General features: G+C 46.9%; 1 protein-coding gene and 1 long non-coding RNA gene across 3 annotated transcripts; both read right to left on the minus strand.

Annotated features, from left to right (window-relative positions):
- Positions 1–2,449: 2,449 nt before the first annotated feature.
- On the minus strand, positions 2,450–4,367 carry LOC134159310 (uncharacterized). The gene is made up of 2 exons (XR_009963115.1): positions 2,856–4,367; positions 2,450–2,726 (listed from the first exon to the last, which is right to left on the minus strand). It is a non-coding gene; the product is annotated as an uncharacterized LOC134159310 (long non-coding RNA).
- An 11,734-nt stretch (positions 4,368–16,101) lies between these two features.
- ACTR5 (actin related protein 5) lies at positions 16,102–27,557 on the minus strand. Of its 2 annotated transcripts, XM_062610094.1 has the most exons (9): positions 27,106–27,555; positions 25,582–25,811; positions 24,114–24,283; positions 23,073–23,290; positions 22,322–22,504; positions 19,680–19,802; positions 19,020–19,159; positions 17,986–18,118; positions 16,102–16,694 (listed from the first exon to the last, which is right to left on the minus strand). In XM_062610094.1, exons 1-9 carry the CDS (start codon positions 27,487–27,489, stop codon positions 16,443–16,445), a joined length of 1,833 nt encoding a protein of 610 aa, XP_062466078.1. In that variant the 5' UTR covers positions 27,490–27,555; the 3' UTR covers positions 16,102–16,442. The 2 variants fall into 2 exon arrangements, with proteins under 2 accessions (XP_062466078.1, XP_062466079.1); XM_062610095.1 differs by lacking the exon at positions 22,322–22,504 and having other exon boundaries at positions 27,106–27,557.
- Between the last annotated feature and the right edge of the window lie 41 nt (positions 27,558–27,598).

Below are 27,598 nucleotides of genomic sequence, written 5' to 3' on the forward strand. Positions count from 1 at the left end.
CTGAAGATATGGAAAGGCTGCTCTCAGACATCTTACAGAAGGGCACGTAACCAGGGGCTGAAGGAAAAAAGAAAATTAGGTGAAGGAAATCAGTAAGCGAGAAAAGGACACAGAAGGGTACCAAGGGAAAGCTGAAAGCAGCAGCAGAAATATGGGACTAAAAGAGATGAGGGGTGTACCTGGGATCTTCATTTCAGTAGAAGGCTATGAAAGGAAATCAAAGATTAGATGAAGAATAAGCTAGGAGGCAAAGAGAGAGGGTACAACAGATCTGGCTCAAATCAGCAGAACAACAAAGTGCTGCAGCAAGAGAAGTCAAGAGTAACTCATCTTTCATTCTTGGGCATGGAATCAGTACAATAACAACTTTGCAAACGTTGGCAGGAGGGGCCTTGGCCTTGGGGACTGTTACTCCATCTGAGCTAAGAAAGTCTACACCAGCCTGGGCAGGAGGCACTAAACTGGCACGATGACTTCCCAACGCTCCAACAAGTTATCAAAGTGTATCCTCACCACCACAAAAACCAGCAAGACTTGGGGTGGTGCCGGTGGCAGTTTGTACCTTGTAAACACAGCGAAAGAAAAAAGATAATTGATCAACACCCACTGTTTGCACAGCTCACCCTTACCAAAGGCTGCTGTTCCTTCCTCCTCTTTCCTGGAAGCACAAAGGCAGCTCTCTGGAGGAAGGGTTGCTTTGGTGGCGGTTTCCTCCTCCCAGCTCCTCACACAGTGCAGCAGTTCAGAGTCCACTGGAGCAGCAGCAGCACCTTCAGTAACAAGGGCTTTAATCACAGAATTAATCCCTCCATTTTCTGTAGCGCTTCAAGTCCCCTGCCATGGCTCCTGCAGAGAAACCTGTGGGGTTGGTGCCACCTCCACAGGCTCTGGGGAAGAGCCTCTCAACAGCACAGCATTTCCTTCTGCCTGCAGTGTGGGGGCTGAAAATCGTTTCTGTTCTCACGGCTCTGCATCGCGTTTCTCTCCTCCAGCCCTGGGGTGGCAGCTGGTGCCTGGTGCTCCCCTTCCTCACAGCAGGTGGGGGAGATTCATCAGAAAGGTTGTCTCAAGGTGCAAACTTTGCATCTGGCTGCAGATGTTGAAGGTCAGAATTAAGCCGCTTTAACTCAACACCTTTGCACCTGTGGGAACCTTTGAGAAGATGTTCTGAGGCCTAGATGCAACTCGCATGCAAAACATAAAAGCACGGCACACTTCTGGTACCGCACAAGCTCCTTGCACTAACACATTATCAAGAGATGCTGTCTTAGTGAGTTTAGAAGTGACAGCAACTCAAGAAGAGGGGACCCTCAAAAAACAGCGTCCAAATGACTTTGAATCAGAAGTGAGACCCTCTGGCTACCTGAAAACAGGCGCTCATGGTCAGTCCTTGGGTCAGTGCTGAAGGCTTTTAGGAAATGATCGCATTAGGCAAAGTAAGAGTATCCTAAAAGATCTAAGCACTGGACTAAAGAATTGTTTAGCTTTTAGATAAGATGATGCTATTTCATTTGCAGTCACATCCACTTTCTTCTCTTTACGGAAATAAACCATCACTTCTGATAGTGTCCTTGAATTTGTTAATTTCTGGCCTTGAAGAAGTCATAGAATCCCAGGCTGGTTTGTGTTGAAAGAGACCTTGAAGCTCTTCCAGTTCCAACCCCTGCCACGGGCAGGGACCCCTTCCACTGGAGCAGGTTGCTCCGAGCCCCTGTGTCCAACCTGGCCTTGAACACTGCCAGCCCGTAATTCACCTGTGGAACAGGGGCTTCCTTCACATTGTATTTCACAAAGCTGAGAGAAATCTGGGAAATTCTTGCCATGCTCCTGCTGTCCAGCCTGGGCAGAGACCTGCACAGAAACCCAGATTGGAGCTGTGCTGGCAGGTCTGGTACAGCTGCAAAATGGGGTCTCCTGCATCCTAAGAGACACCCGCACCACGACATGTTTCTCTGGCCTCTGGTTTCTTCAATCCATTAAAAAAAGTAAATGTACGGAAATAGCCCAGACCCAAGAACATAGGCCCAGATCACAGGAGCCTGCGGTAAATACAGAAAGCAACACTTTTTGATTTTGATTTTGAAGGCAAATGCCAGTTTTTCAGAAGTCTGCAGCAGTTAGAGGGAAGGTCAGAGCACTACCAAAGGAGAAACATGACATTTTCTACCCACTATCACACACTGATCCCATTAAAGGGCCTTCTACCTTCTGTTGGACAGTCATTGGTTGGCGGCTAATTAAAATATCTCCTGTTGCCCTCCACTTGAAACTCATCAGTGACCGATCATCATCAGAGAGCTTTCTCCCAAGTTTAAGAAAATATTGTGCAATAATCTGGCTTACACCAAGTACACAGGGTATGTAGCCAAACAATCCTCTGTGCCATTCAGGTATTTGACAAGCTGAAGTGTTTAAGGGTGCACCTGGCGTTTCTGTTCAGATCCACAAGAGTTTAGTGTAGTTTTGAATCCAATCTCAGACAGAAACTTGGCCTCAGAGCCCTTTGGTACAGAAAAACTGGAGGCAGGTTTCCTGAATCCCAGGCACAAGCCCCTGGTTTGGTCTGACACTTGCATCACACAATCCTTGAGTTGAACCTGCCCTGCTACATCCTGAAGCCTGTTTAGTTCCCGGTTCTGCTGCCTAAGGAGCTTCATCTTCCATTTTCCAGATGAGTTTATTCATGGGGAGTTTCTCTCCATCTGTTCCCATGGCTGCAGTGCTTTCTTGCAGGTCCTGCTCCTCTCCTAAGGGTGACCACACACTGTTAGTTCCTTGGACCAGCACCCCAGTGAGCAGCCCATACCCAGCATAACCCCTGCTTGTCTCTGAGTCCTTCCATCAGTGTACCAGACAGCTGTACCTGGAAGGTCTGACTTCAGAGATGCTCCAAATTCATCAGGTCTTGTTTGTCAATGAAGTGAAAGAGCACAAGGCGATTGTTAATGCTGGAATTGCTGCTCAGAGCCCTGGGCAGAACATGTGCCTGCCCTGTCAGGAAACAGAGACACTGACGGCTCATGCATCTTTAATGATGCTGCTCAGCACAGTACACATTTGATAGCTGAAGGCATAAAAGACTCACCAGGAGCAGGAGTGTTAGAAGTCTTTGTCCATCTTTCAGGGCCGGATCTAGTTTCTACAGTTAATGAAAGTCCTTCCCATTAGTTTTAGCAGGGCTGGACCCAGAGCTGAGCAGCTACACACAAGGACAGCTATAGCTCAGACATAGAGCTGTGGGAATCAAGGACTGGGTTATAGGGATTTAAACACAGACGTTTCATGTTTAGGGCTTTCTCCTCCCTCAAAAGGGCAGCCTCAGTGTCAGGTGCCCTCACCGTGGTGTTACTCTACAGATGAAAGAGACTGGTGCAGCGGCACTCAGGTAACCAGGATTATGTTGTCAGCAGTATCAGTCTGTCCCATCACACATGCCCAGTTCCAAGTGAGGTTAAAATGCTTTTCCTCTTTAAACCCGTAAGTGAACATTTAAATAATCAGCAATTAGGAACAGTGGGAGCTAAGCAACACTAACGGAAACATCAGGAGACATGAGCAACTCAGCCCCTTATCAAAGTTACCTGACATTAGAAACGCAGACTCAAGGTTAAGGTATCTGGCCTTAACTGCATATTCCTTATTACACAACTCACATAACATCGGGATTTCTTTTTTTCCCTAGGCTGTTGAGAGCTGGTTTAATGATGTAGCAAGACAACAAACAGCAGAACACACTCAGAACAAGCCGTGTGTATAAACAGTTGGGGGAATGCACAGTCACTCCTACCACAAACCTGGGTTTTATTTTTGCAGCATCCCAGACTGTTCCCACTTTTAGTGAGCTTTTAGCAGAGCAGATGAATGTTTTCTCCTTGCTTAACGCATTGAGCAGTCAGTCCAGGCATGGCTCTACATCTGTTGCAGGCCAAGATCCTTCATATGTATTCCAGTTAATCAGCTTTGTTAATGACAGAGAATAAATGAAAGACCATCTTTCCATTGAGATCCAAGGGTAGACAAGACTGAAGATGACAGCTGTAACCAGAGAAGTGCTGCTGATGATGTACACTGTGCTGGAGTATTTACAATGAAAAAAAATGTTTCTAATCACTATTAATTGGGAGTTTCCTGTTCTGGGAGCTCGAGTGCTTATTAAGTGTGGCAGCAGCCAGCCTGATAACAGACATGACTCTCCTACAGTTTGTCTTTCTAATTTCTTTTGACACAAGGATAAACTTAGAGGAAAAATATATACTAAGAGAAAAAAGGAGCAAAGACCAAGACAATGCTGTTCACAGGTGAGTTCAGTTCACACACTCCTCCATTTCCTAAGAAAAAAGCTGTTATGTCCTAGTTCCAGATGAACGGTTTGCTGACTGATCAGGGAGACCACAGAGGGCTTCATTCCGTTTTTACCAATGTACCACGGCCCCTGTCCCTGAAGGGCACTTTGCTATTGCTGTTTACACAGTAACAGAGTTAGTATTGACCAGAGTTACTGTTGAGCAGAGCTGATACAAATGTGCCTGCATGGGTGAAAACTCACACCACTGCAGAGAAACACCCCAAACCCAAGCCTTTGCCACTTACATTACATAAACATCTGCAACATAAATGCCCATTTCAGTCTGAAAAAGTTCGAGGTGTTGGCTCAATAGCAAGGAAACAAGGAGGGAGCCATCACACTACTCAAGTTCCAGGAAGAGAGAAATGTAGAAGGATAGATGCATTATGAAAATATAAAAGGATATCGGGTGCAGTTATTGCAAAGCACATGAGAACTCTACATGTTGGTAACTGCTTAGCATTTAATTGCTCTTGCTTTTAATTCCACCCACAGGTAAAGGAATAAAGCCCAGTTTTTGAAATAAGTCCTCTCTGAAACACGCTGTGCAGAATCCCAGCAGAATTAATGGTGTAAGGACTCGGTGCTGGTTACCAGGACTTGACCTGGGGACTCAAGGCACTAAACACACCCAAAGGAAAGTGTGCCCAAGTAGTACCTGGTTGCCCCCTGTGCTCTGCAAGCCTAATGGAACCACCACCCCTAAACCCACTCATTTTCTAAGTGTTTTCAAGAAGGATTATTCTCGAGAGCCAGTGACTGTTTCTCATGGGCTTGGTGCCAGGAGGTCAGGGACCTGTTTGCTGGTAGTGCAGGTATGTTAAGGCTTGGGCTGAAACAGAGTATTTGGGACAAACAGGTTTAGTCAAGAATGCCAGTGACCTGAGCACGTCCCTTTAGAGTCCTGCCAGTTTTGGTGGGGACTCACAGAGCTGCATCTTGGTGGTGGAGGGACTGTCACTTTCCCTGGATGTGTGTGGAACCGGATGAGCTTTAAGGTCCCCTCCAGCCCAAACCATCCTCTGATGCTATGATTTTCCCCATGCTCAAACCCATCCCACTGAGCTGACCTCCTTCCTGCCCACGGCCAAGAGCTCAAACCCAGCAGACCATCAGACACCCAGAACAGCCAGAGCTGCACAGAATCACTTTTATTCGGCAAGGATTAGAACTGCTCCAGTCAAACGGGCCATGTAATTGCTGCAGTACTGTTAGAAAGCAAAGTGGAGGTGGGGAATAGCTCATGCACCATAGTTAGCGGCAGGTGATTAAGTTGCAGTGAAGTCACAGGGCTTTTTCTTCCTCTTTTTCTGTGAAAAATTCAATTTGCCTTCAGGCAGCTTTGGGAGCTGATACTGATCTAATCCCCCCACAGCCCAGACCTGCCCTGCTGCAAATTTCCACCTCTATCAAGAGCACAAAACCACATTCCTCTCCCCAACAATGCAATGGCCCTGGATCCACTTACCTCAGCCCCCGCTTAAACCCGGGCTGCAAAACACGTTATACAATTGTGAATCCGAAGTCAAATCCCTGTGAGGCCGCAGGTACAAACGCTGGAATGCTCTTTGCTGCTTTGACAAGCCCTAAAAAGCATCATCAATATTTTCTATAGTTCTATCTCTAAAGGCTCACAGCTTTTCCTTCTCCTCCCTGCTCTGCTGGGCTCTGGAACCCTTCCTGCTCAGTTTTCTTTTGTCCTGCTGGTGCTGAAATTGACATCTCTGTTCATGGCTCTTCCTCCCCTCCCAGCACACCTGAGTGACCACTGTTGGTAATAATGGCACAGAGATCCAGGAGGGAAACTTAATACCAAGTGCTTCTGGGGAATCAGCTCAGGGAGCAACCGGAGGCAGAAATTAGCCCGTATTTCCCCTGTCAGCACACATGCAGACGGCTGGAAGTGCACTCTCCTCCCTCTACATTCAGGAGTTTAAGCAAATAATTTGAAGGTCACATTTCTGAGCACGAGTTGTTTCAACAGCCTCTTGGTGACGCTTTGCTCGGCTGTGCTCTCCTGAGGGTACAACCTGAGTGTCAAAGTGGCCTTTTCCTCTGGAGGGGTGGAGGGTGGGTGTCAGCTGCAGCCACAAAGAAGGAAAAAAAACACAAACACATCTGTGTTGCACCAAAGACTGGGGATGGAGGCTGAGGGCTCAGTCATGAACCACTGATGTGAGGACAAGGCTATGGCACATCATATCAGGGTACGGATGAAGTATGTTCCAGCTGTGTAACTCTGCTCATACTGAATTTCAGGAGAAGATAAACGCTGTCAGGCTCAAGGCCTTGGTTGCAGAGGATGTGCTGTTCAGAAGATAAAGGGATGGGACACCATTACTGGGATTGTGAACTCTCTGGGATATACCAGGGCGTTGCAGGGATGGGCAATATTGCCAGCTGCGTGGGATGCTTCACCCATGGGCAGGGAAGTTGCCATGGAGGATGTCCCTGGCTTGTGCAAGTGCACATTATAAAGATGCACCAATGCACCTTTCCAGAGCATCCCCCATTTAGATGGCACCACTGGTGTGCTCAGCGCTGACAGGCAAGTACATTGAGGTGGGTGAGGATGGCTCTGTGCGCTCAGGCTCCCAACTTGTACATTCCTTTGCTGAGATGGTGCCACTCACACCAGCGATGAGCCCCTCTGAAAAGAACAAGCCATTGGACTGAGCGGGACAGCAGGGAGATTTCTACTTCTATACAGAGTTTCTGCTTCCCAAAGCGGTGAGTAAATGGAGCTTAGCCAAAAAAATGCGAGAGGTCAGTAAAAAACGGAGCATGTCTTCTGGAGAGCTCTGACAATCAAAGGCTTTTCTGTGTTTTCCATGAAACGGTGCTGGGAGAAGGAAAAGAAGCCACTCAGGAAACTCCCATTGCTTCTCCTGTGTCGTGTCTGCAAGGTGTGCTGATTTCGGCTAGAGTAGAGCTGGTTTTCTTCATAGTAGCTACTGTGGGGCTATGTTTTGGATCTGTGCTGAAGACAGTGTTGATAACACAGGGATGTGTTTGTTACTGCAAAGCAGTGCTCACACAGACAGAGCCAAGGCCTTTTCTGCTCCTCACCCCACCGCACAAGAGAGCAGGCTGGGGGGGCACAAGGAGCTGGGGGGACACAGCCCGAGCAGCTGGCCCTGACTGACCCCAGGGATATCCCACACCATATGGGGTCATGCTCAGTGTATAGAGCTTGGGAGGAGAAGAAGGAAGAAGGGATGTTGGGAGTGATGGCCTTTGTCTTCCCAAGTCACCCTTTTGTGTTATGGAGCCCTGGTGTCCTGGTGGCTGAACTCCTCCCTGACCATGGGAAGCGTGCACGGCATTTGCTTTACCTATCATCATAGAATTAGACTGGTGTGTGCTGGAAGGGACATAAAGCTCACCCAATTCAAACCCCTGCCATGGGCAGGGACCCCTTCCACCAGAGCAGCTTGCTCCAAGCCCCTGTGTCCAACCTGGCCTTGAACACTGCCAGGGATGGGGCAGCCACAGCTTCTCTGGGCACCCTGGGCCAGCGCCTCAGCACCCTCCCAGGGAAGAGCTTCTGCCTAAGAGCTCATCTCAGTCTCCCCTCTGGCAGGTTAAAGCCATTTCCCTTGGTCTGTCCCTACAGGCCCTTGTCCAAAGCCCCTCTCCAGGTTTCTTGTCTTAAAGTGCCTTTATCTCACCCCATGAGTTTTCCCACTTTTATGCTTCCAGTTCTCTCCCCCATCCCACCATGGGGGAGAGAAGTGGCTCAGTTGTGTGGGAGTCAGTTGCTAGCTGGGGTTAACCCACAATGGCAAAGGGCAATGGTGCAGGCACAGACCAACACTCCCTGGGATTCTCTCCCTGCATCACAAGCAATGCAGTTTGCATTCCATACATCCTGCTTTGATCCCAGCCAATGGCTTAAGCTTCTTTTTCCAAACCCAAAATTATTTAAAAACTCTTCCTGTTCAGTTATTTGAGGGAACTCCCTTTTCTCTGGAGAAATTATTTTACCTTATGATCAGTAAGGAAGAAATTAAACATGATCATATTAATTATGGTTCATCATATAAGATAAAACTGTAATCAAGTGGCTTATATGTCTAAAAAGTTGGGGCAGCAGTATTAAGAAATTAAGACATTAAAGGCCTCCACTGATTTTAAAATGTTTAAATTATACATCTCAGAAGAAACTGATGCCACATTTAGGGAGCTCCAACCCTTTTATTTTTGAAGTAGGAGCTGAAGGATGAAAACACTTTCAAAACAGACATAGTTTCATTTTTATTTCAAGAAAGCCTTAGGATGCTTATGGAAAAAACCCAAGGGGGAGCTGAGGGGAAGTTGGTTTCGGTTTGGGGTTGGTTTTGCCTAGATTTAAGCCAAGGTACCTTCTTTAAAAAGGAAGGGGCAGCCTGGCTTAAAATCCTCTAACAGAGCCCACGGAGCAAAAATATGCCAAGGAATGCAATCCGCCAAGCTGGAGCAAGAGAAATTGTCCGTTCTGGCAGGACCTGACTGCTGGGTTTCCACCAGCCTGGTGGGGACTGCTGGGATCTGTGGTTCCATGAAGTCAGGCTCAGGTCTGAGGACCCATGTCCTGAGCCAGAAAACCCTGGAGAATTCCTGTTTGCATTTCAGGAAAACACTTCCCCAGTTCAGGACCGGGAGCTGCTGAAACACGCTTCCAGGAAGGATTAAAATAGGGAATTGTCAGTGTAGCTTCTCAGAACACGGGGGGGGTGTTGTCCTCTGGAAACACCAGAGCGCTGTTCTGGATTCAAAATCAGAACAGTGGGATTTGGGGGGATACTTTTATGTTGCTGCTGTTTTCTCACTATCTGCTTCTCCCAGAACAGGGATGTTCACATCTGAACGAGCTCCACATTCCGCGTGGCTCAGTGGAGCAGTGTAGCTCGGTCCTGCTGCTGCTGCCCCGTGCAGGGAGGTATTGGAGGGCACTTGAGAGTTAAAGTTCTCCTTGAAACTGTGACCATCTACTTAAACGTTCCCTAAAGCCTAGAGTTTGAGATAAAACCCCTCTCAATGAGCCCTGCTTCCCCAGTTGTCAGGTTGTACTTTGATACCTGGCAGTCAGTTGTTCATGACTGCTGGCTCCTGTGACTCAAATGATGTCTGCTTGTAAAAATTGCCATCCATTGCTCACCCAGCTTGCAATTAAAGACTCATTTCCAAACCCTGTGAGGCACAACCAGTGCTTATACGTATATCAGATGCCAGCATGGAAGACAGCAGGATAGGTTGAAGGTGGTATCAGACCATCACAGAGTGGGCTGGGCTGGAAGGGACCTTAAAGCTCATCTAGTTCCAACTCCGTGCCACAGACAGGGATGCCTTCCACTAGAGCAGGTTTGTGGCCTCCTCTGGCCTCACTCCAACAGCTCCACGACCCTCTTGTGCTGTTGCCCCAGAGGTGGATCAGGACTGCAGGCGGGTCTCCCCAGAGTGCAGCAGAGGGGCAGGATCCCCTCCCTAAGCTGCTGCTCACGCTCTGGGGGTGCAGCCCAGGACACAGTATAATATTATAAAGTGCATTTTGAGTTGGGTAAACATTCTCAGGGGGGTTACAGCTCCTGGGAACAGTCTGCTGTCTGGGGAACCTGCTGTGCTGTGAAATACAGTATTTACTGTGATTTTTAAAATGCGTTTAAGAGAATAGGCTCAGGGGTATTGCGAACAGAAACTATCCTCTCCATTCCTGCATCCTTATTGAAGTTGTTTGCTTTCAATACCCAGAAGGATTTGGGCAGTGAAGGGCAGAAACAAAGCCTCCTGTGAATAGGATCTATTGCAAAAGGCATGGATATGTAAGTTTTACAGTACACTGGGAAGTGAAGCCCTCAGAAGCTCGGAATCATTCCTTCCTCAGTTGAGCCCAACAAGGCACTGGTGGAGCAGCCAGCAAACCCCCAGGATGCCAGGGGCAGGAAGATTGGGCAAAGCTCCCCAGATCACACGCTGGGCATCTCCCAGCTCTAACAGACACAGTTCTGCAGCCTGAACCCCATACAAAACCTCTGCAACCTCCTGGTTGCTCCCTTAGAAAAACATGACAAATCCCCACAAATGCCAGATTCTTCTTTGCATCTTTTCCACCCACTGGCAGTGCAGCACCATCCACTGCTCCAGCCTGGCCATAACCGCTGCTCACATGAGATGCTGCTGTGAAGGGGAAGAGGGCACAAGCCATCAGCCTGGCGACAGTCCATCATAGCATGTGACTGACTCATCTTCCCCAGGTGATGGGAAGTCGCATCCCAGCACGCTGCCACCATGGCAGGGCACCAGCCCTTCTTCTTCCCAGGCTGGAGCGCACTGGTATTCAGCCGGGCTCAACTCTTCCTGTTTCCAGCCAGAAGACGCCCCCGGGGCTGTGCATCAAAGTCCTCCTGCAAGCAATGTCAGCCAAAGTGCATAAACAAACGCTCAAGAGAGGTCGTGGCAGTTCTCACAACAAGAAGCTACCAGCTGTTAACAAAGGATAAAAGCAAAAAAAAAACGGAGCCCTGGCCTCCAGTTCCTTCCATCTGCACCACCCCTGAGCAGGAGGGTGTCCATCACTGAGGAAATCAAAGCCTTCCTCTCCATTGTTTCCCCAGCAGCAAGAATAGCCCGTGGCTATTTGCCACCATGGAGCTGGATGAAAGCAGCCTGGGGCTGTCATACAATAGGCCCAGAGCTGCTGCTGCCTTTGCACCTGCCCTGGGGGCTGCAGGGAAGCCCCTCTCCCAGAGCAGAGGCAGGGCTGGGCTTACCGGCCAGATGCAAGAGTCCTGTCCCAGCCCTTCTGGAGCACAGCTCGGGGCTATCACACCTGACCCACAATATCCACAGCACAGTGCTTCGAAGGGATGGTCACAGTCCAGCATGGTTTTGCTACTGAAAAATCCACATCAATGTGGACCTCTTGTAATTTGGATACCTTAACTTGTCCATTCAACACAACGAAGTCCTGCAATAGTGATGGATCCCATGGAAACAGGGGCTCCAGGAGGACCACATTCACATTTCACATGCCTTCCTGGGTATGCGGTGTTAACCAACTGGAATTATTTACAACCTTCTTCCTGGTTTACACACATGATCACTACTGCTCCTATTCTTATACTTCTCCCTCAACATCTCCTGGAGGTCACTACCAGGACAAGGCCAGAAGAACGTTTGATCCAACCAGGCAGCTTTGTGTTTATTAGTGTCAATTAATGACTGAGACTGAAGAAAACTATTTTGACTTAACAACCTTGCCTTGTCTATGGAGAGTGTGTCCACACTGTAGTGACTGGTAAAATCTCAAGTGCCAACAGCCCAGGAGTTCCGCTGGTGTCCCTACCTGTATTTGCAAGGATCTAAGCCTCTTCTGCTTCATCCACACTCTCAGGAGCTTGTTCCAACATGGTCTCCATCAACAGCAATACTTACAACAGGGCTGAAGAAGAATCAATGAACCATGGAATGGTTTGTGTTGGAAAGGACCTTAAAGCTCATTCAGTTCCAATCCCTGCCACGGGCAGGGACACCTTCCACTAGAGCAGCTTGCTCCAAGCCCCTGTGTCCAACCTGGCCTTGAACACTGCCAGGGATGGGGCAGCCACAGCTCCTCTGGGCACCCTGTGCCAGGCTGCTATTGGCATATATTTCATTTATGTTATATATATATATTGCAAAATGTTATGTTATATATATATTCCAAAATAGCTATTAAATGAGGACCTAAAAACTTTGTTCACCATTACCAGCTAAAGCAAGGTTTGCCATATGGGGACTCTCTTTCAGGGAGATTTGTATCCTAAATGGGGCTTTTCATGATAAATCCACTTAGTATTCCTCCAAAATTCCAGGAAGGCGAAATCCCCCACTCCATTTCATTAAGGATGAAGGAATGCCAGGTATGTGGCAGGAATGTGGGGTGAGAGGAGGAGTGGGGTGTATTTTAACTAAGCTGTAGTGTGGTAAAAAAAAAAAAAAAAAAAAGGACAATCTATGGATCAGGATTTGAAATGTATTTGTTCTTGTATTGCTTCCTGAGAAGCTACACCAGCCATGGCAATGCACATGCTTAACCCGAGGGAGACAAAACTCAGTTTAAAGATGCAAAAAAACCCAACCCTACCACATCCAGAAATCAGAGGTGCTTTCCTCAGGGCTAGCGAAGCTATGCAAGGTCTTATGCCAAGAAGCTCACTAATAGCTCAAGTGCACTGCCGGCAGATGGCATCTAGCTTGTGACAGCCCTCCTGTGCCCATGGTGGGTTCTCATGAACACTTCACTGTGGATACACCTAAGAAAGCAGTTTGTGACCTTCTTAAGGCTCATTTGTTGAGCCAGACCCGGCGAAAACAGTGCACTGAGCTTCCACAGGGGCGAGCTTCCTCTTGGTAAAACAGCCTGACTATGGCTACTGTGAGTCCAGGGAACTGGGTGCCCTCACAGAATCTCACTGGCAACATAAAAGATGCTGTCCCCATCAGCACAACGCATTTATTTCCAGACAGATGAAGAGAGAAGATGCTTCATACTTCATCTCAGCCCTGAAATAAATAAAAAGCTAAAAAACTAGCCCTGCTTAAACCCAGGAATTTTAACAGAGAGTACAAGCTTCTGAGTCAGACTATAAATCCAGCTTGCTTCATATTCTGACAGTGGTCAACAGCAACTGCTCCAAAAGAAAAGCACACCTGCATGGAGTGATACTGACCCTCCTATACACTTCTTCCACCTTCAGACACCTTCCACTTGGCCCATTGTGCATTAAGCATAGATGGGTCTATTCGCCTTCGTTTTACTTGACCTCCCCTCCTAACCCACAAGCCCCTTTCCAGCCTTCCCACCATCCTTAATGTCCTCTACAGTTAACTACACATTCTGCTAGTAGCACTCTTGGATTAGCTCTGCTGTTCCAGATGCTGAGGCACAGAACTGAGGTCAGAGCAAACAGCCACAATCTGTCACGAGTGAACAGACACAAAAATGGATGAAGGTCTCCTGACTCTGGGTGCAGTGCTCTCATCACAGTCTCTGCTGCATTAAGAAATGGAAACTGAGCCCACTGCTCAAAAAGTGGAAGGAAAGATCCTGAAGGAGGGAGCAAAAGGAGCCTGAAGAACTGGCAAACCATGTCAGGGGTTAAAACCAAGCAGCTTTGTTGAGGCTGATGCTCGGGGAGCAGCTTGCTGTCTGCACGAAGCAGTGGGAGTGAGCAATGGGAATCAGCACAGCTGCTTCATGCCTGACGTATGGAACCAGAGTAGAAATCCTACCATATGACTTTAGGGATAATGTTAAACCTGCTACAGCATTCTCCCCTCCCCTGCTCATCCCACACAAGCTTCAAAACTTCTGGTTTATGACTGCTAGAGGATCATTGCAGACTGTCTCTGGAGGGATAATCTTAAATTTCAAGTGACAGTTCATGGGCATCTTTTCTTTCTTCTGGAATGCTGCCTTACACAGCACATTAAGTATTTTGGAGATTAGTAACTGGAGCAAAGCATTCTAATCTTGGTGTCCTAGTGGAGATTTAGAAAAGAACAGTTCATGTTTGAAGTTGCTGTGGCACAGGAAACAGAAGAAGCCTTGAAGACCAAAAGCAAGGTTCGAATGCAGCTCAAATGGAAATCTGGGACATTAAACATGTGATCCATGTTTAGTCTCCAGGGCTTCTCTCTGACGTGGTGTTTCCACTCAGAGCAGGTCTTAGGGACACTGAAAGGTGGAACCCAATTTGAGCTCTCTTTCAGAATAAATAGACCAATGGCTGTTAAACTGAAAACTTGTACTTTTGTATTCTTTGACCTGAATTAGGTGATAAGTGAATTGTATAATAAGGTTACAAGTTGCTTTGAACTTAATATACTGAGGCTCAAATGGGAACCACTTGACTATCTCTGAACTGGCCTCTGCACGTTGCAGCTTTTAGGACACCAGCCACAATAAACACAGCACAGGCTCTGGAGCTGCCTGCACAGCAGCTCACTCAACAGCAGTCCTACCATCACCTGGCAAAGGCCCTCACAGCATCAGTTTAAGCTTTCTGTCCACAGAATAATCTTTGTGACAACTCCTCCTACTGCTCCTCACACAGCCTGAAGTCCCATTAAAAAGAGGCCAAGTATGGGCCTTAACTGGCCTGCTTCCCTCTCCCCCCTTCCTTTCTCTTTCCTTTTTTCTCCTTCCAGCACCAATGCTCAGGTAGCAAATCCTATGGGGCACCTGAACTTAAATGGCTAAAATTAATCCTGCAATGTTCACGCTTCTCATGGTGCTAATCCAAGGAACTGAATGACCACCAGCTCCTTCAGAACAGCCTGTGACTGATGACATTGTCCAAGTTCATTAGTTACTCCAGCTATTGTGGGGATAAAGTAACATACTAACAGCTAATATTTAGGAGATTATACAATTATGCTTCCTTGAAGCTGTTTAAGCAGCTGATCTGGCATCTCTGTACAGAATTATACAGCTCTGCTTTGAGTTAATGCAAGTGAAGTGATTGGCTCAATTTGGCTAAACATTTAAAAGTAATATAACCATTTGCAACAGATGCCCTTTTAGGCCTTCATTTTGGAACAGTTTTATGCACAACACCCTCTGATCTATTCAGCAACCAACACCAAGAATCCAGGTTTCTGTATCCCGAGTAGCCACTTGTGGCAATAGTTAAAGATGTGTCAGAAAGGGGTCAAACAACAATGGGATATCACATACTCCAGGCCACTGGTATTAGCAAAGACATGCTGGTGTTTCAGTACAGCATGTTTTTCCACATTCTTTACTACCCACAGAATTGTCGTAACAGTCCTGAAGGTTAGTATGCCTCCACGTAGGATCATTAGTCCAAAATTAAGGTTACCTGAAGGTAGCAAGCGGCCTTCTCCTCCTCTGCCCCTGCCCAGCAGCCTATTAGGACCAGGGCAGACATCCACCAAGACCTCTATACCTCCTGAGAGACAACTTACGTTGATGCTCTGCAGCCCCTGGAGACAGTAAGCCACCACCTCTTCACCTTTTTTATACAGTTATGGTCTGGGTATTTTCCCCATGTCCAGCCTAACAGTTCACAGCTTTTGCCAAAGTGATAAGAGTCTGCTCAGATTTCAGCTCACCATTTGGCACTGATTATTCTTCTGGGAAAGCAAGCAAGTTGTTCAGTGCACTAAATGAATCCTCAGTCAAATTTCAGCTCCAGTATGCTGTGCAGCAGGACTGGGGCCTGGCTGCAAACCTGCAAGGTACAACCCATCAAATACATCCATATTACTGGGGTCTGTAAAGAAGTCAAATCACTGAAACAGTAAGAGTAAAAAGTAAAGCAGAAAGTTTACTTAATTGCTAATGCAAATTTTGATCTAAAAGTCCCATCAGTCAAGAACTGCCTTGCTTAGCCACCACTTCTGTAAAGCCACTTAATGACTAACTGCACTTGGCCTGCACCTTATGGAGCATCCTGTCGTTACAGCTGGACAGTGCTTCACGTGACCAGCTCTACAGTTTCAACCAAGGCATCAATATTACTGACTTAATTTAAGTCAAAAGTATCTGAAATCACTGCTGATTCAGGGGTGGTTTAGCAGAAAGCCCGTAGCAGGCAGGAAATCAAAGCAGACAGGAGTGCAGGAGGCCTCACAAGGAAGGGATAGCTCAGCCCCACCAGCCTTCAGCAGCACCACATGTCCTGACAAACACCTGCTGGGTCAGGCACGGGGGCGCCTGCTGGGCTGACCGCTTGAGATGAGCACAGCTTCTGAATCATCCATGAAAGCACTATAAAACCAGAACATTTTAATTGAAAAAAAAAAGCTGTAAAACAGACTCTCAAAAAAAAAAACCCAACCTGGGTCTTGCTGTGAAAGTTTCTCAGATGGTGTTTCTCTCTGGAATGCACTTCTGGGGTGCTCCTCCTTGCTCTGTGCTGAGCATTGCAAGTGCCAGAACCACGCAGCTGACACCTCAGTGTGGCTCGTCCTCCTTGTTGAAGGGACTGGATGAGATGCTTGGGGCTCTCTGAGCTGCTGAGGCCTGTGCTTCATGCCGCACACCAGTAACTTCCTTTCCCAGTGCTGCTATCTCTGTCCAAGGGTCCATGACCAAGGCATGGTGCTAGGCCTACTCACAGGCATTGCCTGTGCTGGACGTCAGCACTCTGCTAGGTGCTAATGCCTCTGTTGTCCGTGGGGCCTGCTTTGGAAGGCGAATAGGCACATAAACATTTGAAGCACAGTGTTCCTTGAGGTATTCCCCCCCTTTTTCTTCGTAGTCTTTTCTGGTTATCCAGCCTTCATCACGAGTCATATATTCCACTGCCCAATCCCTAGCTCCATACCAGGCATCTAAAACAGGATTGGAAGCAAGGTGAACCTGGATGGAAGGAAAACAGAACAAAACTGATGTCAATTTAACACAGGAGAGAAAAGTCCTTTCTCTCCTACACCTGAGTATAGTGGTATACAACACAGACCACTGAATTTCAGAAGTCTGAGCTGATTATTCAGTGCCTCTGGGTAACAGTAATATTAGGAATGGGTTTGAAGTGTATTGTGACCTTGAGATCAATTCTCTATGAGGCTGTTTTGCTCCTACAGGTAGAGAAAGCAAATGGGCATATCACATTCCCAACCCACAGTTCTCTGGCAGCATTCAAGGCCCAGCTGGACAGAGCCTTGGGCAAAAGGGTCTAGGGTGAGGCATCACTGCCCATGGCAGGAGGGTTGGATCTGGATCATCTTAAGGTTCCTTCTAACCCAAACCAGTCTGTGAATCTATGATCCTAAGGCAAAGGTTAAGGAAAGCTACAGGTGCTCTTTCTGAAGACATCTGAGAGAGCAGGGTAGATGTCTTGGAAAAGGAAAACCTGCTTCAGTTAAAGGACCATGCATACACAGGTATGTTAGGGTAGAAATGTGCAGATTGGAACAGTTCCTATCTGGAACAAGTGACCTTTGTTAGGAGCAGGATCATCTCCTTCAACCTGCCAGTCATGCTCCTTTTAATTCAGCCCAGCAGACGGGTCAAGCGCATGCTGAAGTGGCTCATGTTCAGTTTCTCCTCACCCAACACCCCCAAGACCTTCTCCACCCAACCTGTAGCTGTGCCTGGGATTGCCTCGACCCAGGCATAAGACCTTGCACTTGGCTTGGTTAAACTTCATGAGGTTGGCATTGGCCATCTCTCTAGCATGTCCAGGTCCCTCTGCATCTTATCCCTTCCCTCCAGTGTATCAACCAAACCACACAGCTTGGTGTCATCAGCAGACTTTGCTGAGTGCTCGGTCCCGCTGTCCATGTCACCAACAAAGATGTTTAACAAGATCAGCCCCAACACCAACCCCTGAGGGACACCACTCATCCCTGGTCTCCAACAGGACATTGAGCCGCTGGCCACAACTCTCTGCCTCAGATGGAGTTTACCTCCTGCTTTGAGCTGCATTCCCAAGCAACGTGACTTTGAGAAGCCATAAGTCCAGCATGCCGGAGGGCTGGCCTCCCACCATCTGCCTTCTCAGGTCAAAAAAGCCGTTTGCAGCGTCTCATCATAAAACACTCTCCATTCCCATGCTCCAAGTCCACCTGCTCTGTACCTCTCCCAACCCAAACTACTTTTGAACACAGATGAACCGCGGTTCACACAAACATTGCGTCAATACACATACCTGAAAAGATGACTGGAATGGTCTCATCTCAAGGAGCTCCTTCTGGACCCTGGCTTTCAGTCCAGGGTACATTGTATTTCCACCAGTGAGAAAAACATTCTGGACAAGAATAGCTTGTTGTTCCTTTGGATACCTACCAGGAACAAAAATAAATGTTAGTCTCAGTCCCCCTCAAGGACATCTCTCCTAGGAACTGAACAGCTATCAGGAATGCCAATACCTTGTCTTCAGGATTCATTTTCAGAAACTTCCTTCACTTTGCTAGCATGGAAACCTGTGTTCATCTGTTTTGTGAAAAATCTGGGGTGGCAGGAGAAAATCCTTAAACACTCTGTGCACTGTGCGCCATAAATCGACAGCTCAGTAGAGCTGCAATTCTCACAGTTTAGAAAATGCAATCTCTATGTTCCCACAGCTCAGGAGGGACATTTTGCAAGTGCTAAGTTGTCTGGAAACAGCTGTCCAGCAAGCATGCTTATATCGTAACTTAACCCCCCCCCCCCCCCCGATTTTGGTCTCAGAAATGCAGAGGCTGCCAGCTCATTGTTTCGTTAGATGGATAATTACGAGGGTTTGCTGTCTCCCTCTGTAACAAATTTGGACCAGGGGTCTCCAAAGTGGGGTGTGGACAATTCATTGGGGTGCAGGAAGATGACTTTTTTGGTACCATTAATAAATAAACAAAAATAGTGTTTATTTCACTTTTATCTTGTCCTTCTTTAATTTCTGGTTTTGTGTACGCTTTAAAATGTACATAATAGTTCAGTAGTACTTGTGATTTATAAATACACATATATTGGAGGTACACACTGAGAAAGTTTTTACTGATGGGTAATCAATCAAAAAACTTTGGAGCCCACTGACTTAAGACAAGGAACAGGAAGACACGTCTAACCTGCACTGCTCAAACCCACCGGAAAAACTATTCAAACATATTGTCTCCAATTACTGCTAAGCGACCAGAATTGCAAAAGCTGGTATCAAAACAAGACTAGCTTGACTGAAGTGAGTGCCAAGCAGCTTCGTAAACTCACCTCTCAAGGACATATTGCATGGTTTCTGCTATACCAGCCTGGTCTTCTCCTATCAGGGAAGGCTGGAAAACAACCTCTGGAGCCCTGATTCTTTCAGTGCCAAGGAAAAGCTGGTGGTACTCTGCCAGGTTAAACACGGGCTTTGAAAAGATGAGATTGAAAAGTAGTAGGAACTTATGCTACAGAATAGTGACATTCTAGAATGAGCAATGTTTCCAAACAATGTGTACAAAAAACAGATTACTATGCTCTTGCAGAGGAAGTGCCATGCTGTAAAACGTTCCAAAAAGCCAAGGAAGCTGGACTTTTCCTATACTTCTTTCTGTTTGGTGCCCCAAGGCTCAATATCACAAGTTAAAGCTGTGTTCACAGCGATGCAACATTAGGCTATGGATCACACACAAAAACACTGTGGACTTTTTTTCCCTGATAACATGGCACTGCTAAACAGGCACTGCCTGCAGCGTGAGCCAAACCGTGTTCTAAACCATCAGCTAAGACTGCAAGGACTTCTCCTCTCTCAGTGTCCTGTTCAGATAAGCTTAAGCATCTCTTCAAAGAGCAGGTAAACCATGATCGCATTGGAGAAATGTTAGCAGGCTAGCTGTGCAACCAGGACGCAGCAACCTCTGGCATGAGGTGTAGACACAGAAATCAAACCTGCACTGCAGCAACAGGCTTCTCAACTTCAGGCTGTTCCTCAGCAAATAAAGGCTCAAACTCATTAACACTTTCCACATCCTCCAGTGACTGCTCACTCCCTAATGGATCCAAATCAGGAGTCTGGAAACAGAAGAAAATATATTACAAGAGGGTAGCTCAGGTGTGCTGAGCACAGGCAACTTCAATGCTAGTAACACACTTGGAAAATTCAATGCTGCTTTTCTCAAATCTCAATTTTTTAACATGCCTGAAACCAAACATGCTGCTCTCTAGCACTGAAGACAAAAATCAAAATGGTGTTCACCCCAGAAAGCAGATGTTAAGACAGACATTCACTCAAAGCATAAAAACATAACACCTTCAACAAATTTATCGTGATGCCAGCTGGGAAATGAAAGGCCTCAGTCAACAGGCTGACTGCCAGGCTCCCGGCCAGCCATGGCCTACACATAATAACATACTGAAAGTTATTAAAATAGCTTTTAAAATTAGTTAAAACTCAGTGCACTCACAGCACCTCTAACGGCTCTATAATTACCATTAAATTCCCTGCCTAGCTTGTATGGGACTGGAAAACAAATATTTGCTAGCTCAAAGCTGCCACACAATGTCTGACAGTTTCAGCTGCCTGGCATTTGAATATACCAAAAGCCCTTATATTTTACACAGAGGTGAAGGTGCTCCAAAAGCTCTTTCCTAAAGCATCACTCAAAATCCTAGAGTACTTTATGGTTGTGAAGTAAAAGCAGGGGTTTAATTACCTAATTTATTTTTGTGGTACAGTGTTACCTTAGGTATTTTGTTGCTAAAGATTTGGTTTTGTTATTTTAAACTTGTAAGGTTTGCTGCAATGTCTAGCAAGCAATACCAGGATGAGACAAAGCTCGGTCATCCAAGCATTCTTAAATATCTAGCTTACAACCACTTAAAAGCCAAGTAATTACTCAAACTGAAGTGTAAGCAGTGTTCCTCCTTACAGCAAACAAATCTTAAGTCACCTGAACTTATCTCCAACATTTATGCTTTGTTAAATCCCTTTCTTTTTATGTCTTAAAAAAAAAACTAACCAAGCAAACAGCAACACAAAGAAGCATAAAACTCAGCTAAAGACTTGGCACAGACCCCAGGACAACATAATTAGTTTTCAGACTCCTTTGCAGAGCCAGAGGGATGGCCCATCTTCACAAAAGGATTCAGTGATAACCATAGGTGCTCTCACAGAGCACTGACCTAACAAGAAGGATTTCCACTTGCTTCCAAGGCCTGAGGCTACACCTAGTAAAGAAGAGGAGCATGGGATATGTTGGAAAAGGGACATGTTGCAGTTTAGGCGCAACCACCAAGCAAAATTATAAAAACTAATAGTCTTTTGGTTATCTTTTTCTAAAACAATTTCTTTTGCCAGAGGGCAGAAAGACTCTTTACCACAATGGTAAGCTCATCATCTACTTCAATGTCCCTCAAACACTGTCATTCTGATTCTTACACAAGCTTTACTGATAAGGATAGGCAAAATACAACACCTAGAAGGTATCAGCTCACCAGTTCTGGCTACATTTCAAGCTCCATACAAGACATGAACTCCTGCACCTTGCACAACTCTCTGTGCTTCAATTTTCTGTTTTTCTGTCTGTTCCTAAGCAAACACTGATTTAACTAAGAAAGTTCTGTCTTATGTGACTTGAAAGGCAATTATAAGTAAATCCACAAGCAGCCTTAGACAATTTCTTAGAAGCAGCTGCTATGTGTTGGGTCTGTATTAGTCTGACAAAGCAGACAACTAAGCTTCTCATTTTCAACACAACCCAAAAATCAAGTGCAGCAATCCATCTTTCATTGTTAAGTAAACAAAATAGAATATACTGCTTAACTGCACCAAAGAAAGATAGCAAGAATAAAGGCCATAAAGTTCTCCGCACCTGAAAGGGAAGAACAGAAAGGAAAACTAATGCTTTTTCTAAAAAAAGCTTCATATGTTCTCCTATATCTTTAATAGATGGCTACTGACAATTGAGGCTGGTTGTCTTCGGATCATAACCACTTGCGGTTTAAGTACTTAAAATGACTTTAAGTCATTTTAATTGTCAGACACTTGTGGTGGAGAAAAAAAATCTTTAACATACCAGGCCCACTTATTTCACCAAAATTAATGCAAAAGAAGCTAGAGGTTGGTTTAAAGTATGAACAAAACCATTATGCTAGCTGCTGCATTTACAACCTCCTAGCAAGTCAAGCTTAAGTAACCAGAACTATTCTCTTGTCTCCTCCAAATCTTTAAAGATGTGCAAGAAATTTTTAAGGCAACTTATTGATTTCATATAGCTATACTTCAACTACTGTCAGGAAGCCTAGAGATTTTGCTTAGAACTCTATGGAATAAAACTCTAAATGTATGTATCAGAGCACAGTGCAGACCAGCACAAGGGTTACTGATCTTAGGCCTATGGAACTGTTATTTTCTGTACCTGCATAAGAAAGCTGGAAAAGAGAGAAGCAGTTGCCAAATTAACAATGAGTTGCAGTGTGTTAAAGGAAAAGCTTAGTTCATCAGTCAGAATCTGAAAGGGCACATTTTCAAGTGTAGAAACTTAAATCTCTCAAGACATAAGAGGAGGATTAACTTGGTGAAAACACCGTACCTCTGGCTTGCTGTCCACGACATCTACTTCAATACTGACTTCCGCCTGTAGGATTTTCTGCTTGGTTTGTTCAACAGACAGACTCAATTTGTTAATGTAAGACTGAAGTTCTTCTGCAGAGTCCATGTTCAGCTCCACCAAAGCTTTGTGGAATTGATCCATCTGACCATCTTCTAAAAGTTCCTACAGACAGAGTTAGCTGTGATGACAGGGCAACCAACTGTCTGTCAACTGTGCATGTACAGACACTTTGCCTTCATCACCAGATATTATGGTGGGCATGCTCTGGAAGCACTCAAAATAGTTCACAAAAGAATTGCTCAGAACCTGACAGCATCCTCTGCATCAGTAACCTCTCCCTTTTATCCTGCAAGTAAGCTTAAAAAGCTTCTATCAGAAAACACACAGAACAGTTGTAGCTTTAGAAGGGGAGATTAAGATGAGCTCTTAGGCAGTTCTTCCCTGTGAGGGTGCTGAGGTGCTGCCACAGGGTGCCCACAGAAGCAGTGGCTGTCCCATCCCTGGCAGTGTTCAAGGCCAGGTTGGACAGGGCTTGGAGCAACCTGCTCTAGTGGAAGGTGTCCCTGCCCGGGGCAGCAGTTCGGAACTGGATGGGCTTTAAGGTCCCTTCCAACCCAAACGGCTGTACGAGTCTATGATTCTTTACAGTGCTGCATGACATTCTGATAAGGCTCTGAAGGCAGCCTGCCCTCCTCCCAGAAGACAACACAGAAAACTCTGCCTTGATTACCTGTACGTACAGTAACCTGTCCAGCCTCTCTTGGTCAAGTTGTAGCTTCTCTTCTCGACGACGTGCATTGAGTTCTTGAAGTCTACGCAACTGCTGCTGCCGCCTCTCCTGCTTTTCCTCTGATGTCAGAGTGCTCCCCAGCAGTTTGTTAGAGAAAGGCAGCTGCATCTTGTGCATATTGTTCTCATAGTACTCTGGGGACTGCCACTTCCGTAGCTCTAAATGTTTTGAAAGCAAAATAACAGTTTATCCAGGCAGAAAACAACAATTTATACATTGCATGCAAGCCACGCTAAGCTCAGACTTGGAAGAAAGAAGGCAACAGTCCAGCCTAGGATTCTGTCACCTCTGGCCAGCTGCTCCAGTGTTTAGCTCCCCCGTCAGAGCACTACCACCAAGCCACATACCCAGTTCCCAAGGTTCTCAATGCTCTGATCTCCTGCATACCAGAGTGGGAAGTGCACACCAAAATCTTCTCTCTTCCCAGGTAAGGGCGAGTTTTCATACATGTCTAAGGATTTCTGCAGGCTCTTCCATAAGTGAAAAATTTAAGAAAACACTTTTCTTCAGGCACTAGTTATGATTACATTTACCATGGAAATTTTTAAAACTTCTTTAATTTACAAAAAGCCATGAGAATTGTCCTCTGCAATTTGGAAACCTTAAAGCAGATAAGAAACACACTCAGATGCTGGAATCATCCTAGGAAATTTAATGTTCTGTTGGAAGCATAACTAACAAAACAAACTCATTTTAAATTCTTTTTCTCTGAAATAATCACAGTTTTTATTCACAGAGAAATTCGAACTCATACAGCTTTTTTTTTTTGTAATTCAATTTTGTTTCTACCTTAATGTTAAATTTGAAACTCTTGTTGAAACTGTAATCTACCATGAGGTAATTGCCAGAAAGTTATAAAGAAAGCAAAACAGTAGTAGAGTATTTCTGCCAGAATGCTAGCCAACTTGAGAACAAGAGATACAGAAGAGAAAACTAAGTTTGGGTGAGCACTACCTAGTGGCAATTTACAGCTGGTTTTACCTTCTATATAGTCCTCTGCAACATAGCTATGCTCATGCAGTATTTCCTCCATGCGACTAAGAGTGATGGCAGCAAAATGCCCCGGGTATTTCAGCTGAAGGAGGCGTTGGAGATAGACAGCTGCTTGACACCCTCCAAGATTAATGCGTTTGCAGTTTTTAGCATCCAGTCTGAAAATGCAAAGATACACAAAGGACTGTGGAGAGATCCACAAGTTCAGCATAAAACAGACCTCCTGCTTCCCCTGGGGCTATTTACTTTCTGATACTGTCAAGTAGACATGAATATTCCCAAATATTTCAAGATTCAGTTACCAGAGGATCTAATACACCTGCTTTTCTCAGACAACAAGCATAATCATGGCTTTGTTTACTGCAAATACTTTCTGAAAGGCTCTGCTCTGCTTTAAATAATAATAAAAAAAGCATTAAATAATTTTGGCTACAGCAAGGAAACATTCATTTTTTAGAAGGCAAGTGATGGCTAGTGGAGCCGAAAGTATTTCCTTTAACTTCTGCAATATTTCATGACCATGACATACCTTCAGTGTGCTTTTAAGCCCAGAACTCCCCCTGTGTGCTGGGCTGCACCCCCAGAATGCAAGCAGCAGGTCGGGGAGGGGATTCTCCTCCTCTGCTGTGCTCTGGGGAGACACCCCTGCAGTCCTGATCCAGCTCTGGGGCAGCAGCACAAGAGGGATGTGGAGCTGCTGGAGTGAAGCCAGAGGAGGCCACGGAGATGCTGCGAGGGCTGGAGCAGCTCTGCTCTGGAGCCAGGCTGAGAGCGCTGGGCTGGGTCAGCCTGGACAAGAGAAGGCTCCTCAAGGGGAGACCTTAGAGCAGCTCCAGTGCCTAAAAGGACTACAAGAGACCTGGAGGGGGGCTTTGGACAAGGGCCTGTAGGGACAGGCCAAGGGGAATGGCTTTAACCTGCCAGAGGGGAGACTGAGATGAGCTCTTAGGCAGAAGCTCTTCCCTGGGAGGGTGCTGAGGCACTGGCACAGGGTGCCCAGAGAAGCTGTGGTTGCCCCATCCCTGGCAGTGTTCAAGGCCAGGTTGGACACAGGGGCTTGGAGCAAGCTGCTCTGGTGGAAGGGGTCCCTGCCCATGGCAGGGGTGGGAACCAGATGAGCTTTAAGGTCCCTTCAACCCAAACCATTCTGGGATACATTTTTTTAATGCCTGATCTTACTTGGAGTAGATACCCCCTTCTACTTTTGCAAGTAAAGATCTACACATGAATAATAACTAAACATACAACATGTACAGGGCCAGCACTGCTTCTTCAATTCAAAATTCAACAGAACTCAGCAAAATCCACAGACCTAGTTTTAACTCATCAGTATAAAGCCCTGATAAGAACTTCCACTGCAGGAGCTGGAATACTGAATGTTAGAGGAAAGGGTATCTGCATCACTTGAAGAGTCAACGGCTGACAAAGAAGGGCTGCACACCAAGAACTCACTCACCTGCCTTCCAAGACTGGCAAAATGTGGGTACACTGATAACCTGAAGATATCACCAAACCACTGCAGCGCCAGTTCTGACTTCTGTTTCGGTAAAAACTGTACAAGCTATCTATGCCATAGGACACTTTCGGCACTTGGTAACATTCAAAGAGCAGCTCTGACATCATTTGTCTCGAATAGAGAGGATTGCATACTGCTTCTGTCAGAACGATTGGATGATCAACACAACCCTGTAAGGGAGAAGAGAAAAATAATAAAGGTATGAAGGGAAAACCATAGAATCTTTAGGATTGGAACGGACCTTGATACCATCTAGTTCCAACACCCTGCCATGGGCAGGGACACCTCACCCCAAGAGCCCAAGGCTCTGTCCAACCTGGTCTTGAACACTACCAGGGATAGAGCATTTACCACTTCTCTGGACAACCTGTGCCAGACCTCACAGTAAAGAGCATCTTCTTTATATCTAACCTGAGCTTCCACTGTTTCAGTTTGAACCCACCACCCTTTGTCCTATTGCTACAGCCCCTGATGAAAAGACCGTCTCTGGCATCCTTGTAGCCCCCCTTCAGACACTGGAAGCTGCTCTGAGGTCTCCCTGCAGCCTTCTCTTCTCCAGGCTGAACAGCTCCAGTGTTCTCAGCCTGTCTCCATACAGAAGGTGCTCCAGCCCCTGATCATCCTCGTGGCCTCCTCTGGACTTGCTCCAACAGTCCTTATGCTGGGGACACCAGAACTGCACAGTGCGCCAAGTGGGGTCTCATGAGAGCAGAGTAGAGAAGCAGGATCACCGCCTTTGATATCCAGGGATACTTATCCTTGCTTCTCCTTTAAGCACCAGCAAGGATTCCTCCAAACCGCAACAGGAAAGGGTTTTCTGTGCAGGTTATAAATCATGTAAGTTAAATTATATCTAGTGCTAAAGGGGGCAAAAAAGAGCCCTTGTCTATATCAAGGCTTCCAATGTTCATTCAACCAAATAATAAACTCCTAAAGGTGGAGGAGAATGGATTTTTAAAGCATATGCAAATTATTAAAAATGTAAATCTATGCACTGAGAAGGTGAAGCACATGTGACAACTGGAGGAAAGCAGCTGAGCACCAGGCAAAGCTCAAAAAGGCAAAAGTCTTCATGATCTGAGGAGCAACTCTCTGTCCTCCTGGGGATACGAAACAAATAATCAAACCCAACAATCTTTAACGTCCCTCTCAAAAACCAGCCGTGGACACTGGCTCTTGGCCACAGCCTGACAAGATGCTGCAGTCCAAACCTCTCGTCCCGTAGCTCTAGCGTCCCACTCTCCTTTTATTACAAAGCTATGAAGCTCCGAGAACAGCGGAGCTCAAACGGCACCCCCGGGGCGCGCCGGGCCAGGATCACCACAGCAGGAGGCCGCCCAGGGCCGCGTGTCTGCCAGGAGGGGGCAACGCAGCGCCCCGGGACGCTCCGGAACCCGCACCCACGCAACCCGCCGCTGCCCCCCGCCCCGGCAGGGCTCCAGAACCTGCCCCGCCCGGCCCTACCTGCGAGCTGACGCCGAGGCGCTGGAAGACGTGGTCGAGGAGCAGCTCCTGCAGCTCCAGCTGCACGGGCACGTTGCGGTCGAAGGGCGAGCGGAGCAGCCAGCGCAGGGGCTCGGGGCTCCCCAGGTCGTTGCCCACCTGCGTCTCGGCTCCGGTCCCGCCGCGGGCCCCGCGGTTGCGCGCCGCCAGCGAGCGGAACCGCAGCAGCGGCTCGGCGGGGACGGCGGGGTCGGCGCAGGCCCAGCCTGCCCGCGTCTGGAAGGAGCCGTTGTCTATCACCAGCGGCACCGGCTGCGGCGTCCGCACAGCCGCGCCCGGGTCCAGCACCGGGTCCGGGGCCCAGCGCACGTCGCGGAAGCCGAACACTCGCGAGGCCGCCGCCATGGTGCGACTCCGGCTCCCTCCGGCCGGGAACGCGGACGCCGACACTCGTTCCGGGCGGGGCGAGGGGCCTCGGCGCGCTGTGACCCCGCCGCCTCTCACCGGAAGTCTG

Source organism: Pezoporus occidentalis, unplaced genomic scaffold, assembly GCF_034315485.1.
Source record: "Pezoporus occidentalis ecotype Australia unplaced genomic scaffold, CSIRO_AGI_Poc_V1 ctg144, whole genome shotgun sequence".
Classification (NCBI taxonomy): Eukaryota; Metazoa; Chordata; class Aves; order Psittaciformes; family Psittacidae; genus Pezoporus; species Pezoporus occidentalis.